Consider the following 16,987-nt stretch of genomic DNA (forward strand, 5'->3'; position numbering starts at 1 on the left):
CTCTCAACTCTCATACCTATTCTACCAATCTCCTTCCAGCCATCAGAGCGTTCAAGGGTTAATCTTAGCATGGTTTCAAATGACGTGCATATAGAAATGGGAAGCGTTTGAAATGTGTTACTGGAGACAAGTGGGAATAAGATGGACAGGAAGAAATGGTCAGCCTGTACTGCCAATAGATTTATTGGTGTAACCTTCTTGATGATGTCAGTTTGGTGGTATCATTTTCATGTGAATGGAGAGTAGTGTTATAACTATTGTTATAGCATATCTAATCGTTTTTCGGTGCTTTTTTGTATGGAGGGGTGAGCGTCGGTGGGGATGTTGAATTGAATTAACGTTAATAATGCAGGTAAAAATGATGGTATACAATTTCGGTTGAGATGGGTCTTCAGGGATCAAACCTTTTTTGATGATTTTTTTTTTTAGATAATGAGAAACCTCTTATGGAATATGAAAGAATATATGATTCTAGGAGGAATTCAAAATTCATTTGCTGAAAATCTTTTTTTTTTTAAATGACTGAGATATCCAAAACAAACCGATCCTATAATAAAAGCATTAGGATCGCTTTGTTTTACTCTGTTTTTGGATATTTCGGCCATTTCAAAACCAATTTCATCAAACAAACTTTGAATTCCTCTTAGAACTGCATGCTCATTCCTTTCATAAAGTGGTTTCCAAGCATCTTACTAAAAAATTTAAAAGCTGAATCCTCATCTCAACCAATACTAAACAATCCCTGTAAGTAATCTTATGATTTGTGATAAGCCGCCAAGGGAGCATGCAGTGAATGCTTGTTAGACCATGAAATTAGCAAGCAAGGTGTACACTGCAGCATCCAGGGGACTTGAACCAGAAACCTCGTTGATTGACAGTCCGGTGGCCATGTCCACTGAGCCAGAGCAGCTCATATCTGCTCAAATGCACAAATTCCACAGGTTCCAGAGTTTTTTATAGTTATTTTCTTTAACTGCATCGACCGCTGTTTGACGATTTCAACTGACATGTAATATTCTGCTCGCATGTGAACACAGATGAATGAGGAGTTACGTTATGCAGAGAGAGATTCACACATCATCTATAAGCACCTTGTTAGTGTGTGTGTGTGTGTGTGTGTGTGTGTCTTCTTCTTCTTCTTCTTTTTTTTCTCTTGTGTTGTTTTGTATTTTCTCCCCCTCCTTTCCCATGCGTTCCTGTCAGCCTGTTGGCGGGCTGATTATATAACTATATTTACTATATTGTGATGTGTAGGCAAGAGCAGTTAACCAAATTAGGTGCATGTGTATGTGTGTGTGTGTATGGGTGTGTTTGTGTGTGTTTGTGTGTTGCATGTGTACAGATAGGGGTGGGGGAGGAAACAGGAAGGGAGGGAAATGGTGGGGGTGGTCATAGGGACTCGGGAAGGGATATGAGTTAGTAGGTGGGCGGGTATTGGTTGATAAATAATATGGTTCCATTATTTATTACTGTATAATTTTGCTGCATAATTCATTTGGATGATTATTAAGATTAATGCTAGAAGAATTGAATTATCACTGTTAAATTCAAGCAATTTTTTTGAGAGCATAGGGGAAGTGACTGTATGTAAATTGATAATTGTTCATGAAAATGTAATTTTTGTTATGTCGTTATGTACAGCAATAGCAAATTTGCTATTATGATCACAAATGTATATTTTCGTCATTTCAATTGTAGCAAATGAAAATTGCTATTACTTTGAATGGAACAGAATAAACATCGTTGAAAAACAAAAAAGTGTGTGTGTGTGTGTGTGTGTGTGTGTGTGTGTGGGTGGGTGGGTGGGTGAGTGTTTATTCATCATAGAATCATCCTCCCGATATGATTACTCCAGTATGCACTCTGCATTGCTCAGTAAATGTACTTTTGTGTGTGTGTGTGTGTGTGTGTGTGTGTGTACGCAAATGAATGCAGCGCTTTACACACCAGCACGGTCAACTATTATGGAAACGACATGTATGCAGCCATGCAATTATTTTTTTCATTAGAAGAGGTTTGACGCAGGGTTTCTGGACGAGCACACATAATTGGATAATTAAGCCAGACTTAATTGAATTTTATGCATTCACTAGGGAAGGTGAGACTTTATGACTATATATACTATGCATTTCTATAGAAATCTAACCAGGATAATATTGTAATAACGATGTTACGACGGACGATGAGGATTAATTATCTACAGCGGCTATGCTTTTCTGTCCCTGTGCTTTTATGTAAATTGTAGTAGCGTCTTCTAGTTGAAAGCCGCTGTATTAATGCAGACATATTAAAATGACATATATGCGACGGAGCTAGTGGTGAGGATGAATACAATTATGCGTAATTATTTCATTACACTGGGTCTGATAGATTCACATGCGCTATATAGACTACATGGTGCTTTTGTTATTGATTTGTAGCCCCGCATGCAAGCCAAACTATTAATCTTTCACAGTGAAACGCTGCAAGTTCATAAAGCACTAGGCTGCCACGTGATCTAAACTGATAGCGGAATTCTATCTTTGTCAGCAGACGTATAATTACATTATAGAACGAACAAAGAAACAAACACAAAAATCGATAAGTCTGCTTTATTGACTGCAGCTTCTTTTTTGACGCAACGTCATGAACTTCTGAAAGGTGATACTGAATAAAGGTCTTTGAGATTGCTTTCAAGGTAATGAAAATAATATATGAGTTGACAAAAGCAAGTCTGGAGTATTAACCCCGCAAATTGACTCGTTGTAATTAGTTAATTACCATTCAAGGACATTACTGTCTTTCGGGTGAATTTTATCGTTGTCCATGCTAACATGCAGAATTTTAATGCTTTAGGCAGTCACGGGCATGGTTTTTATAAACTAGCGCTCTTTGTCATCCATTGCTGAGTTGCAAGATAATTAAAAAAAAAGACACATAAAAAACATAACATTAACAAAACAACAACAATAACAAAATTACAACGACAACAGCAATAGCAGCAACAGCAACAGCAACAGCAACAGCAGCAACCACAACAACAACTGTCAGCCTTTTACGAGAGCTCCATTTTTTAAAATATAAAGTATCCTGATTCATGTGTGGATGATTAAGATATGACCAAGAGTACTATCAAAGCTGCCTCTAACATGACTAACGTCATCAAAAGCAGGCGATATACCCGATACACTATCTAGGCATTAGTTGAGTGCTGAGAGTCTCAACTTTTCATTTTCGGGTATCCCCTAATTCTTGTCCCTTGATTTCGTTTCTGTCTGGTTATATCCCCCTCAGTTGTGTTGTCCTTCTCGGTCAAATGACACTGAAAATACTCGAGAACTCACATTATTTTGATATTCTGTGTATCATCATGTGTTTTGTTCCTTCAGTTGTTAACAGAGAAGTCTGACAAACCATATCATCGAGATACCGTTATCGAAGTCAGGCGAATTGCTTATAGATACGGTATCCTCGACCTGTAAACTTAAATGAACTGTATAGTTTTGGTTGAGATCTGATTTCAGGTTTCTAACATTTTTTGGTGAGCTAATGAGAAACCTTTTATGAAATATGAAAGCATGTAATTCTATGAGGAATTCAACGTTTATTTGATGAAAATTGGTTTTGAAATGGCTGAGATATCCAAAAAAAAAAGCAATTCTAATAAAGTGTGGGACCCACACTTTATTACGATCGCCTTTTTTTTTACTTTGTTTTTGGATGTTTCAGTCATTCCAGACCAAATTTTCATCAAATAGACTTTGAATTCCTCTTAAAATGGTATGTTCTGTACTATATGATAAGTTTTTTCCTGGTATCTCGCAAAAAGTTAAAAACCTTATTCTCATCTCCTCCAATACTGTACCATCCCTTTTCCATGAACTATATGTACATATTATTCACATGATATTTCTGATAGGAGTATAGCCTTGTTTATATTTTCATGCGACTGTTCTTTCTTTATTTTGTCATAGTGATTTCTTTCATACAAGTGGAGAAATAAAACTGACTGAAACTGAAACTTAAAGAAAGGATAACGATGTATATTCCTACATCATTATCGTCTTCCTATCATGCCTATATACTTCGTCTGGCCGAATTTGGTGTACCTCGTATATCTCTTTATTACGATAATACTGATACTAATTACGACAATGCATTGGCAGTTTATAACCTTCGGATTAACTCTCATCATTTCTGACGCAGACGTTCCCCCTTCTGGAGGCACACCCCCCCCCCCCCCATAAAGGAGATAACTGAACGATGAAATCGATTATCAAGTAGGCTTTAATTATCATATATGTAGTGAACATTGATTGTCAAAAACATCAGGGACTCGAAATATCAATGGAGTTAATACAATGTAATTCTCTCATTGACCGGCTGCAGTTCCAGTAAAATCCATATCAAACGTCTCAAGCTCACGCACATAATTGTACTTGCTAGATGAATATTTTATGAGTTCAAACTCTAATTATCAAGTCCAATGTATTATGAAAACATAAAGCTGGGCACGATATGATTTCTACGGTCCATAGTCCGTCCGCTCGTGTCTTACCGTCCACAGGAGCATTGTTATTATCATCGTCATTATTTGCACTGTATATCATCAGTATTATTGATATCATTATTACTGATGTTATTAAAATCACTATCATTATTACCATAGTTATGTATTCGTGTGTGGGTGCGTGTTTGGGTGTGTGTGTGCAGAATGTCAGTTATAATGCATTACAGAAGTATTGATATATATATACTTTTTCTCATCACATTTAAATTCATTGTGATGCCAATTCAGGCGATTACACTCATGTTTTTACTAATCTCTTTTATATATTCTCATTACTTTTATTTAGACATATGTGTGTATGCATGTGTTGGTTCACATATCCACGCCAGTATGTGCCTGTGTAACTTGTAAAATTTGTGTTTGTTTGTTTGTTTGTTTTTTGTTTTTCTTTGCTTGAACACGAATAAAGGAAGACATAGAATGATTGTATTTAGGACAATAGAATGATTATATTTAGGACAATGTCATTTAAAATTTCTCTGTTCAGTTTTCTGTTTGTATTGCATTAATGTAATCTATTTTAGCTGTAATAATTGGGATCAGCCATAGAAAGACCAATGGTCTATGTTGATCCCCCCACTGACTGAAATTACTGCTTCATGTTGTGTTTGTTTGTTGTGAAATTGTAATAGGTTCACCATTTCCTCCATCGTTCCAATGTTCTACTGTGTATGTATCGTTCCCAGTATTCTTTGTAAATGCTTTTTATCAGGATGTGGAAATAAATGATTATATAAAAAAAATAGGATAAGAATGTGCGTACAAACACACATACTTCCATTTGCACTACATGTAAGTATACATACAAACTTTGCAAGTGAATGTATAGATCGTTGTCTTTTTATTCATCTTCTACGATTACCTAAACTTCCCTGCTGGACAAAACCTGCCCATTTAAAGCACTTTCCTATAGAAACACGAATCCATTCACATCACAAGGCCAAGCGTCTGTTCAAAATTTGCTCCCTTTTTGCACATTTGAAGACTTCAAGAAGCGTTTTGACAGCATCAAACTCCCCGTGCTTCTCCGGAACACGTTCTCCTGTTACTCGCTTTCAGTCAGTCTGCCACCAACATCCATATCTCTTTATACGACGGAAACTGATTTCATTCACAATCCTGTAGTGATTGGTCTTGTCAGCATGTCATTTATGTGAATTGTTATTGAATTCGAGTGCCTCGACTTGAGATCTATTGTGTGGCGAGTATAATGCGGAAATTAACCTTCAAACAGAAATACAAGGCGGAGTTCATGTAAGGTACGCCTTATTTCCAATCAACGTTGCTGCTTTCATTATGATAATCTATGTTCGTATAATACATGAATATGAACTAAAGAATTTGAATCGGCCTTGAAATGTCGGAGTGTGAGAAAAAAAAATGCATAAGTAGAGGTCGAGATATCTGGCAAGTAAAATGGAATAAAAAAATTGCAGAGATTGAGTAAAGGGTAGATATTGACTTGTTGGTCACTCCTTTTTCTATTACAAAGATTTAAATTTAAATTTTCTTGGAGAGCTATCATTATTTCATAGCCATTTATGATGTTTTCAAAAACCTGAAATCAGCACGAAAATGAACGAAAATTCATCCCATATAAAGAAATACAATTTTATATTTATGTATATCATATATATTTTCAGGAATCTTTACTTGATTTCATTCGATACACTATGATTGCACGAATCATAAACATCCACTTGAATGTGTAAGGAACAGGCTATTGAAAATTTCAGTACAATCGTCAATCATCTGAAAACAAATTTACATACCTCCCGGCATACAAACATCATTTTCAAAAGTATATGAAATCAGTAATCCAAATATAGTCCGTCCTTCGGATCCCCCGTCAATTACCCATCGCCACATCAACCCCATCTCATTTACATACATACACGGACTAAACTATTACAACGCAACACCCATCCTCACACACACCGTCACACACACTTCCTCTCGCATTCGTGTTTTATAAGCTCATAAAATCATCGAAGTGAAATTATACGCATGGACCAGTTCAAAGGTTTTTTGGGGTTTTTTTTTGGAAATTCAGTCTAACTTACATTTTTCCAACTGTGAGATAGTAGATGTAGACACACACACACACACACACACATTATATATATATATATATATATATATATATATATATATATATATATATATATATATATACATATTCTACCAATTCTAACATGGTTTTAAAAACCCGCTTGATTTACCTCTTTCAGTAGGGGATAGGGGGCATAAAATTTCCCTTTATCATGTTTACATAATTACCTCAGTGGCAAGTCGAAGAGATGTGTAGGCACCTATTTGTACTGTACTGTCTATGACAAATGAAATCGGAAATGTGACAACTTGAAATTTGAAAAATGCATTTTCTTTACATGGACGCCCTACCGTCACGTAACGAAATGTTGTAATCTTCTCATCTATAGCAACGATGACACAGTGATTTAACTAAAATCTTGAAAAACAGTTATATATGACTAATTCATACATTTTAATGTATAGTCCGATTTTCCCGAAGTTTCGCTGGTGCGAAGCACTGCTCTTTCTGCCTTCACTGAATAAGCCAGTTCGCAGTTCCACTTTGCGCATGAGCAGAAAAAAAAAATGATTGGTACCAACAGGTTTTTAAATTCACCGGGATAAGCATCTGTGATGTAATTATTATTCGTGTAATCCGTATAAATGCTGCTCTCCAGCACATCCACCTGATAGCAAAAGTGGTATTTGACAAGATCAATAGAAAGAGATTGTTAATATATTCAGTGCAAAAGAATGAAATAGATGCTCCCTCAAGTGTTAATTGATGGATCATTCTGGTCATTTCGGTCTACACAAGTTCATTGTTTGTTTGAACAGGGTTGATGAATCCCATAAATTGTTACGTAAAGCGTATGCATTATGTCTTCTGAAAGCAAATGAAGTGTCCCTAACTGACTGAGAGAGAGAGAGAGAGAGAGAGAGAGAGAGAGAGAGAGAGAAAAAAAAAAGGTCATTCGTATCACTGTGCCCATGTACTAACTCTGAACTGGCCTATTCTCATGTAGTTTTGAGGTACACTTGAAGAGCTTTATTCCAGAACGAGTTAACTCCATTTTTGCTAAATTGCGATATTTACTGCTGAAGCTGCTTAAAAAATAAAACAAGATAAAAACTCCTGGAAAGATGGGATATTTTTAATCATTAACTTTTTAAGAATATACCTTGTTATGACACAGTTAAGGTATCACCAGAAAAAATCACTGGAAAAGTTTTGTTTTGCTTTGATGATAGACGTACTCTAAAATGTTTACAAATGGCACTTATCGCGCATTGTGACCAAACTCTTCATTTGTATGTTCTTCTTTAATAAGTGTGACGTGTTATCGCTTTGGATATGACATGAAGGGTTACTTACGCGAAGGTGAAATATTCCAGTCCCGATGGATCGGCGTCCCATTTATCTAGGTCTGCCCAGAAGAAAGGGACGGAGAAGGTTACCATCCACACGTCCCCTCCGCCGCAGTCGAAGTAGGGCTTCGTCCAGTAGCCGTCTGATAGATCAACAAACTTCATGGATTCCAGGAGGTACACCCCTTCCGTCGGTCCGATAGTGGTGTCAATCTCCTTCGCGATGCTGGTGGTGGCTTGACTCGCGTTGCCGGGAAATGAACAGTTACCCGGTCGTCGATTGCACCTATTGACGTTGGAGGATGAAGCATCGTTGAGTCGGTCCATGGCCCAAGAGGTGAGTGTTTCTGGCAAGAGAGCGAGTCGATAATCCTTGTAAGAGTTGAACGGAACTTGAAACCAGTCTGTTTCCTCTTCTGTGTAGTTGTACCCGATGGAGAGATCCTTGGCGGTGATCTGGTCCGGGGCTCGAAAGGCGTACGGACAGAAGATGGCGTAGTCGCGATAGAAGTCGCTCTGGAAGGCGATGGCAGACCCGAAGACGTCGTCGTTGTTCTTGACGTTCGATATCACGATCGAGTAGAGGAGATCTTCGTCCTCGGGATGTTTGCCTCGCATGTGGTTGCCGGTGCGGGAGAGGGTGGACAGGAGGTTGGCCGCCCTGACGGCCACCTCTGCCTGCGATGTCCATCGCGACTTTCCGTACTGCAGGTCCAGCGAGGGACCGAAGGAGCAGTTGTTCTTCTGCCGGGCGATCTGCTCGACGTACTCCAAAGCTTTCGTGACCGGATCGACGGCGGAGTGCTCGGCTGCTGATGCGGAGCCCAGAGCGCGGCACGCCAGACACACCAAAATACGCAGAAACCACAACAAACACATCTTCGCGGATGCTGTGGGCTACGACAATGCGTCAGCGCATGTCACTTGAATTAGTGCCGAGCTGCGCAAACAAGACTTCATGTACTTTCTCGTCACGCATTTATATCACTAGCAACGGCCATTACGTCACATGTCTGTTTTTTTAATGATGATATCATTATTCTTGTTTCTCGTTTTCCTATCCGCTCTATGTCTCTGACAATGTGCGGAACGCATTCGACGCAGAAGCTCAATCGGGATTTTCTCGAACACGCAGAATTCATGGTGTGCTTTATTAGATTCGATTACTCGCCAAGCGGAGATCACTTATAACAACGGATCGCCTGACCTCACTGTTGAATGGACAGGGCAACGAACTATGCCGGCGGTAACATTAATAAGCCAATGTTAGTCTCCATCCCCAGACGATTGTCACGGATTTGTGACTAAAATTTATGATGTCATACGCAAACTGGTATCATGTATCAGTGTATAGCCTGGATAATCTAATAGCACTCGTAAGTTCTCTTTGCTAAAGTTATAGTGATTATATCAGAGGATAAGTTAAAAGAGAACTTCGACATTGTACTGATGAATTAATCGTTTCGATGAGGTGAAGTTTAAAGCTTTTGATAACACAATTATGAATTATTTTTGTTTATCTTTATCTGATCTAATTCGATGTTCTCCTTAATCATATAGCGCAATTCTCATTTACATAAGAGCTCGTAGGCCACAATGATCAAGTTCAATTTCGCACCGTTAGAAGTTTAGCAATCCTTCTTCTTTTTCCCGAAAAACGAAACGTGGATCTCTAGTCCATGGAGTACTGGCATGGCTGGTGTTCATCATTGTGACTATTTTCACTATATTATTGTCATTATTTCTATGCATCTGTTCGTTGCAGCTGCAACTGCGTTTATCATAATCATTATAATGTTCATCAACGTGACTAATATCAACTCATTTCATGATTATTACAATCAATTCATGATTATTACTATCGAAGTTGTTTTTATCATACCTAACCTTATTCCTGACTCCAATGTTTACTATAATGCTGTAAACCACCTTGCTATGTCCATTGCTGATGCTGGATGAGACAGTTCTATGACATTTGCTCCTGCGACAATTGCTCCTATGAAATATCTGCACGCTGTTAAAGCAGAATATAAATTCTACCCACAAACATAACCCTAACCCTAATCCTAATCCTCACATCAAACTAAACCTAACACCCTATCACAACCCTAACCCGTAGTCCTCGAAGAAAACAAGACCGGAGCATTATCATGTCGCAGAAGCAAAATCAAGATGTCTTGTCACCGGATGCGGCACAAGTCACCAAAAACTATTCATATTGACGTCAAGAGAGGGCGTGATTACGCTTACCCTCTTTTGGGGGTTGCAACTCTTGAAGAACAGATAGCACTGCTGCTGCACATTAATTTCGCAGGACGTATCACCGACCAACTTAATGTGTTTTCAGCAGCCTTCTCAAAACAGGTGGTTTAAGTGACATGAATTAAGATGAGACGATATCTGCGGAAAAATTATAGCAGCTAAGGTTAAACGGCAATTAGACCGGCAATTAGCTTCCGTTTTCGTGATTTTGCCGCAGCCTTGGTCTTGGTTTGCTTTTTTTTTTTTCGTTTTCATGCTAAAGTGAGCGAGAGCAACACTTTGGAAATTGCTTGTACATTTCATGACAACGCTATTGGCTATGTTATTGTTATGTGATCACAATTCTTTCATTTTATAACTTTTTAGTCATAATGACATTTGTGTTTATAATGCTGTAGCTTGTTTCTGGTGTTGACAGGAGTACTTACAATAAGTTTTGATAACATTCCCCATATTCATTTCAGTAGTATGTATTTATGACATACCCATGACGATGTAGATACTGTGCAAAGACCCTGACACAAAAAGGGCGAATGTATTTTATATATTGCACTTAATCAAACTGATGAAATTATTCCATCGAATCGTTTTTTGTTTTAATTGCAACTAGTATTCTCAAATTGCCCTAAATCGACGTGAATAAGCATTCAGTTAATGAGTGTTTTTTGTATAGTAGCCATGACAAAAAACGTCGGGTAGGGCAATTTGTCAATCAGTTGCAAGTTGAAAAAAAGAATACTCTTAGTCTAAAGAGGAAGAAAAACAGAGACAATAACAACAGTGAAACTTTGATCAAAACTGGATCAAAGTTATGAAATTGTAAGAATTCCCTAATTCCCTAACAGTTCTTGATTAGTTGATGTTGATATGCAAATGAGTGAGCTGATGATGTCATCATCTTACAATATTTTCCATTGATCACATGTCTACAAAAAATACAAGAATTCAGATCACTTGGTGTAGAAATATGATCAGTCGCGTATATTACGATTTGAGACCAGGACATAATTGCGTTTTGTTCAAATAAAAAAGGAGAAATTTCAAGATTCTAATGCAAGCTATATGGCAAGATGCGATGACATCATCAACTCACTATCTGTATATTCACATTGACTGTTAAGTAACTCTTCAAAGAGAATTAACGAAATTTCAGTCACAACTTCATAACTTTCCTAATCTTTATCCAATGTTGATCAATTTTCACTGTCGTGCTTGTAAAACTTCTCTGTCTTTTCAGACTAACTTTTAACTGGTACAGAATTTCCCTCCAACGACACGATGAAATATTCCACTATCATTTATATGTCGAGTTTCTTCTCAGCCAATATATGAACGTTCAGTCAGTACGATATATAGAAGTAGCTATTCTTCATCATAAATAGTATTATAAATATCTTTCAATTCAATAGGTCAATAGTTCAATAGTTTATTTATTTCCATCATCACAAAGAAAAGAAAAGAAAAAGTTGACATAATCCAAAGTGATACATTTTTTTTTTTCATTTCTCTTACACTCGTCCGATAAAGGATTTTTTCAATACAATATAAAGTATATTATACACGAATGATGTCGTAAAAAAAAACAATGCACTTTGTCATGGCAACAAAAATAGTAAATAATCACAATGATGGAAAACAGTGTTCCACTAAAAAAGCCACGCTTGTAGAACGTGGAACACAAATCTTTATTTCCAGTATAATTATTACCATTGTCATAAAAAAGCACAACATTCAACTGGCATTTGAATGGACTTGTAGCTGAATATGGACCATCCTAAACCATCTTCTCAGATGTAAAATGAAACGAACAAATTATTCATTGGACTATTGTTACTTTCATTCAACCCGTAAGGTTGTATGCTGTTGTTGTTTTCTCCGGAATGAAACTAACAAACGAAACAGAAATAGGGACTGATGCAGGTTGTCCTGATTATGTCAGGGCAAATAATTGTCACGCTTACACTCACGCTCTCCGGAACAACGTTAGGATATTGTTATCTACCATGCACGGTAACTGGCTTTTGATTATAGTCTGTTGAACTTTAAGAGAACCTGAATTCCACGATCAACTATACGTCTCATTAGATGAATTAACAGAATATCTGAATTTGATCAAAGTCAAAACACATGTGACAAAACATGTGTGGATCTACACAATGCCAAAACACATGCGACAAAACATGTGTGGATCTACACAATGCATCACATTTGCAACAAACAATGCACACTGGCCAGAAAATTATATCGCAAATCATAAGTAGGACAAATGGATGAGGCAAAAATGCTTTACTACATTTCTTTTCCTGTTTTGCACGATTTTGTCCTTCCACAATTCTCCTTTTCTTTTTGTTCTCTCTCTCTTTTCTTAATTGAGCTCAAGTTCATGAATCCAAGAACAAAAAAAAAAATAAATCTAGAAACAAAAACACAGCAAAACCCAAAACGGAAACACATGAAACAAATTAGAAGATTCAGTCGTTAACAATTCCTTTGGAAATTGTGATGAGATGTAATGATAATCGCCGCCTCCCATTACCAAATGCATGGTCAAGACGGTCATCGTCGCTCTTTATCGAAAACATGCGAAGCGTGTATAAATGCCAGAGTTTAGTGGCTAGTTGTTGTTGTTTTTTAATTCACCTTGTCGCTGACGTCAGTGGAGCTATTACCTTCCTGCTACATTGTAGTTTAAATGCACCTAAACAGCAAAGTCATTTTGACAGAGCATGGAATGGAATTCCCCTGTAAAGATAAATATACCCTGTAATGCAAGTGGTGCGGTGTGACAGTCGAGATTAAGTGTTGTATGGGGAAAATTATTTTGCTCTGCCAGGTTATTTTGCATGGATGTGCAGGGAATGCACATCTATGTCATCTTATAAACTACTAGTATAGCTAGTGGAATATTTAGGACTTAGATTGCTTTAGCTATAGAAATTTCCTTTGGGAGAAAGTGTAAAATAGTGTATATGTGGCAGAACATCACAAAACCAACAGTAGATGCACACTCTGATTTTTGCGTGAGTACTAATAGGGTGGTGAACCTGGTCGACCTCGTCTTGAATTGTTTCTGAAAGAGTAATCCTTCTTCTACATTACATTACCTTACATTACATTACATTACGTCACATTGCATTACATTACATTACATAACATTACACAACATTATATAACATTACATTACATTATATTCTAAAGTTTTGAATCGTTTTTTGACAATTTCATTTGACATCAAACTGACATCAAAATTTGACATCATTTCATCAAAATTTCATTTGGCAATTTTTTTTTTTTTTTGGTAGGAAAATGTGTTGAAAATGTCTTACAGGCCTCTCTTCATTTCTTAAAAACCTTTTATACATTCTTCTTTTATAACTTTTTAAAGAATAATGCTGCTGCTTTTAAAGTTGTTATCAGTCGTGGATAGCATGTCTTGATAGAGCATGCTCAATTTCAGTTTAATCTGATAATTCCTTCATCGTTCTTGCGAAGGCGTTTTACATCATTTTTTGTCCCTTTCATCTTCTGTTCTTTGCACAGAGCACAACATGGTAAGATTAAGCTTTTGATAGACTGTTTTTACTCCCAAGCGTCTTTTCTAAGTACTCACTCTTCCAGAGCGTGTGCCTTCTTTCCAATATTTAGATATTAGGCTTAGGAGAGTCAATATGAATTGAGTTATACATCATTATAAAGCTTGATATGTGCTTTTTCAAAATCTACCCTCAACGACAAATCCATGTCCTGGGACTTTTTAATGTTGTTTTTTAGATTTTTAGTATTTTGTTTAGCATTTTTAGTCAGGATATCGTTACGAAAGCGATAACATTCTCCAATCCTTATCTCCAACCAACTTTGATAAAATAAAGAAAATTAAACACAAAAACACAAAAAAGTGAGTGAATGACAATTTTCAATACCATATGTCTGACAAGAAGTATACTTTCGCGTTAAAGTATGTCTAGATGTTGATTTCATTGAGATAGTTGGTCCAAGTTTTGTTTGTGTTTGTGTTTGTGGTTGTGTTTGTGTGTGTGTGCTTGTAAAATGTAATGATCTGTGCGCGGGTGATGGTTGTTAGAGTGATTCCGAAGATTCGTTAATCACTACCGAACCTTCGGAATTGTAAAGCTTATATAGAAAATTGCGTGATGTTTCTAATCACCATGAGGCATATAACCATGAATATGAAAACATATACATGATATAAATGAAATTGATCGGTAAAAATTATCACTATGTTGTGATTCGTGACAACGTTATGTCTCTTGGACACGTAATGATGCACGGAACAGTTAACAAACCTGGTTAAAAAATGCGCAAATTATACAAATTATCGTTCTGACAAGCGTTACAGGGGAAGGTGAGCACTGCATGAGGGAAGGGAGATGGGGCAAAAGGGATTTCACTTCTGGGTAGCAAAGGGGGAATCCCCTATGATGAAATTCTATGAAATGCTGCACATATTCGCTTGTATAAGGAGGTCACAGTACGTCAAATATATAACATCCTATCGACGGAAGTGGCTGAGGATTATTTTGGTCTATTCCCCATTAACAGAGTCGTTTAGCAGGAAACTTTCATTGTCTTCCATTGTAGGGGGAAAAAAAAACAATTTCTCTTTTTAAGCCATCCGTACAATGCATGACATACCCATGGGCTTTGAAAGTACATACTATAGCGTAGGCTACATCCGACGCATGGGATGTGACCTGAGCCGTTTCCGCCGTCGCGACTGTGGAAACGGCTCAGGTAATTACCCACGCCGATGAAAATCGGCAGGGGGTTATGTAAAGGGTTCCGTATGTTTGTTTGTTTGTTTGTTTGTTTGTTTGTTTGTTTTTTGTTTGTTTGTTTGTTTGTTTGTATGTTTGTTTGTTTGTTTGTTTGTTTGTTTGTTTGTTTGTGTACAAGATAACAAGAGAACGGGTAAACGGATTTGCACGAAATGTTCAGGGAATGTTTGGATAATGACAGGAAAGAATCGATTAGATTTTGGTGATAATCGGTTGACCCTTGCAAATTCTGTGTGACCTTGAAGTTTTGACCCCATGGTATAGTGACCATTCCGAAAATTTCCCGTTTCTCACTTTGCGATTTTCCGCTACCATACGAAGACATAAACTCCCCAACGATCCGACTTCGCTGCTCAAATGTTCGTAAGAATTCCGAAATTTACGTTTAGGCCTATTTGAGGGACTATGTCCTTCTAGATTTATGAAAGTTCGTTCTCCGTCATCACAAACTGGCCCGTATTTTGATGATTTTTCAAATTAACATTGATTGTTTTTTTCGTTGGAGGAGCATTTTGCTCGGTCGCAGTCACACTGCACGATATGCGTGCTCAATGTCAATGCGTGTGCAAGGCCGCTGAAAATGCATCGCGCTCTACACTGTTGGTGCAAAATTGCACCGGGGACGTTGCGGCGCTCGTTGGTGGCCGAATACTGGTGCAGTAGACATTTGCATTCAACCCTTGCATTGAATAATTCCCGTAGACACTAATCATAGGGGTAATTGCCTAGGGGGTACGTAAATTTTGTTTTTTCTTTTTTGCTTTTGTGGATACCATCAAAGATCGTACACTCATACGACCTTTGATATTTGATGATTTTTCAAATTAACATTGATTGTTTTTTTCGTTGGAGGAGCATTTTGCTCGGTCGCAGTCACACTGCACGATATGCGTGCTCAATGTCAATGCGTGTGCAAGGCCGCTGAAAATGCATCGCGCTCTACACTGTTGGTGCAAAATTGCACCGGGGACGTTGCGGCGCTCGTTGGTGGCCGAATACTGGTGCAGTAGACATTTGCATTCAACCCTTGCATTGAATAATTCCCGTAGACACTAATCATAGGGGTAATTGCCTAGGGGGTACGTAAATTTTGTTTTTCTTTTTTGCTTTTGTGGATACCATCAAAGATCGTACACTCATACGACCTTTGATATCATCACACTCTCGGCTTGCTATAATCAAAATATCCCGCAAGAAAACGGCGTATTTCTCGATTTTTAGCGCTTTTTCCGCGACCCGTCGCGTAGACAATACTCTTAAAACTGGACTTCATTCGCGCGCGCTTGGAAAAGTTCCGATTCTGCACTTTTGACGGTGGAATTTGGGATTTTCGATGGATTTTTGGAGGAGACTTAAGGACTTTCCTGTACGTGAATGAGTGTTAATACCGTATGTGTAATTATGTGATTTGCGTGTGATGTGACTGTAGAACCAAAGATCGTACACTTCAGTGTACGATCTTTGGTAGAACTCACTGGCTGGTGATAAAGCACACTGGCAATTAAGTGGCCGAATTCTGGTAGATGACCGAATGCACATTATGTTTACCCCGACTTTGTACTTAGGCGTGGGTCTGCCGCCTTTGACGGCCCCTCTCTAGTTTAGAAATGTCAAACCTGCTACAGAATTAATTCATTTTCTGATGTTACATAAATTGTCAATATTTTTGTTTCTATGGCTATTGTTCAAAATAACAATTAAGGAGAGAGGTCACATTCCTCGAAATTCTGAAAAAAAAACCAGTCACAAATAACAAAACAAAAGAAATACAAACCGAAAAAAAAACAAACAATCAAATAATGCCATGGTAAAATCGTGACAGAAGTAAGTGCTGGTTCAGGTCACTAGGTATGACATAATCGAATATGAGTGCATAACATAGTTCTCATACGTCTGCAGTAACAGTTGAGTGTTGCTCTAAAATTGAGAGATACAGTACGGAATTATAGAAATTTGTGAAATAAGACATGGCGATTTA

General features: G+C 37.6%; 1 protein-coding gene across 1 annotated transcript in view; it reads right to left on the reverse strand.

The window, feature by feature from the left end:
• The window catches only part of LOC139712844 (probable G-protein coupled receptor CG31760), a 44,272-nt gene extending 30,318 nt beyond the window's left edge, over positions 1-13,954 (reverse strand). The window contains exons 1-3 of the mRNA XM_071624633.1: positions 13,937-13,954; positions 13,001-13,039; positions 7,959-8,755 (exon numbers count right to left, since the gene is read on the reverse strand). Of these exons, the coding sequence (XP_071480734.1) occupies positions 7,959-8,755; positions 13,001-13,039; positions 13,937-13,954 (854 nt within the window). The remainder of the gene's footprint in view (positions 1-7,958; positions 8,756-13,000; positions 13,040-13,936) is intronic.
• Between the last annotated feature and the right edge of the window lie 3,033 nt (positions 13,955-16,987).

Source organism: Diadema antillarum, unplaced genomic scaffold (genome assembly GCF_040938485.1).
Source record: "Diadema antillarum isolate AM-2024a unplaced genomic scaffold, OU_Dant_1.0 seq00001865_RagTag, whole genome shotgun sequence".
Lineage (NCBI taxonomy): Eukaryota > Metazoa > Echinodermata > Echinoidea > Diadematoida > Diadematidae > Diadema > Diadema antillarum.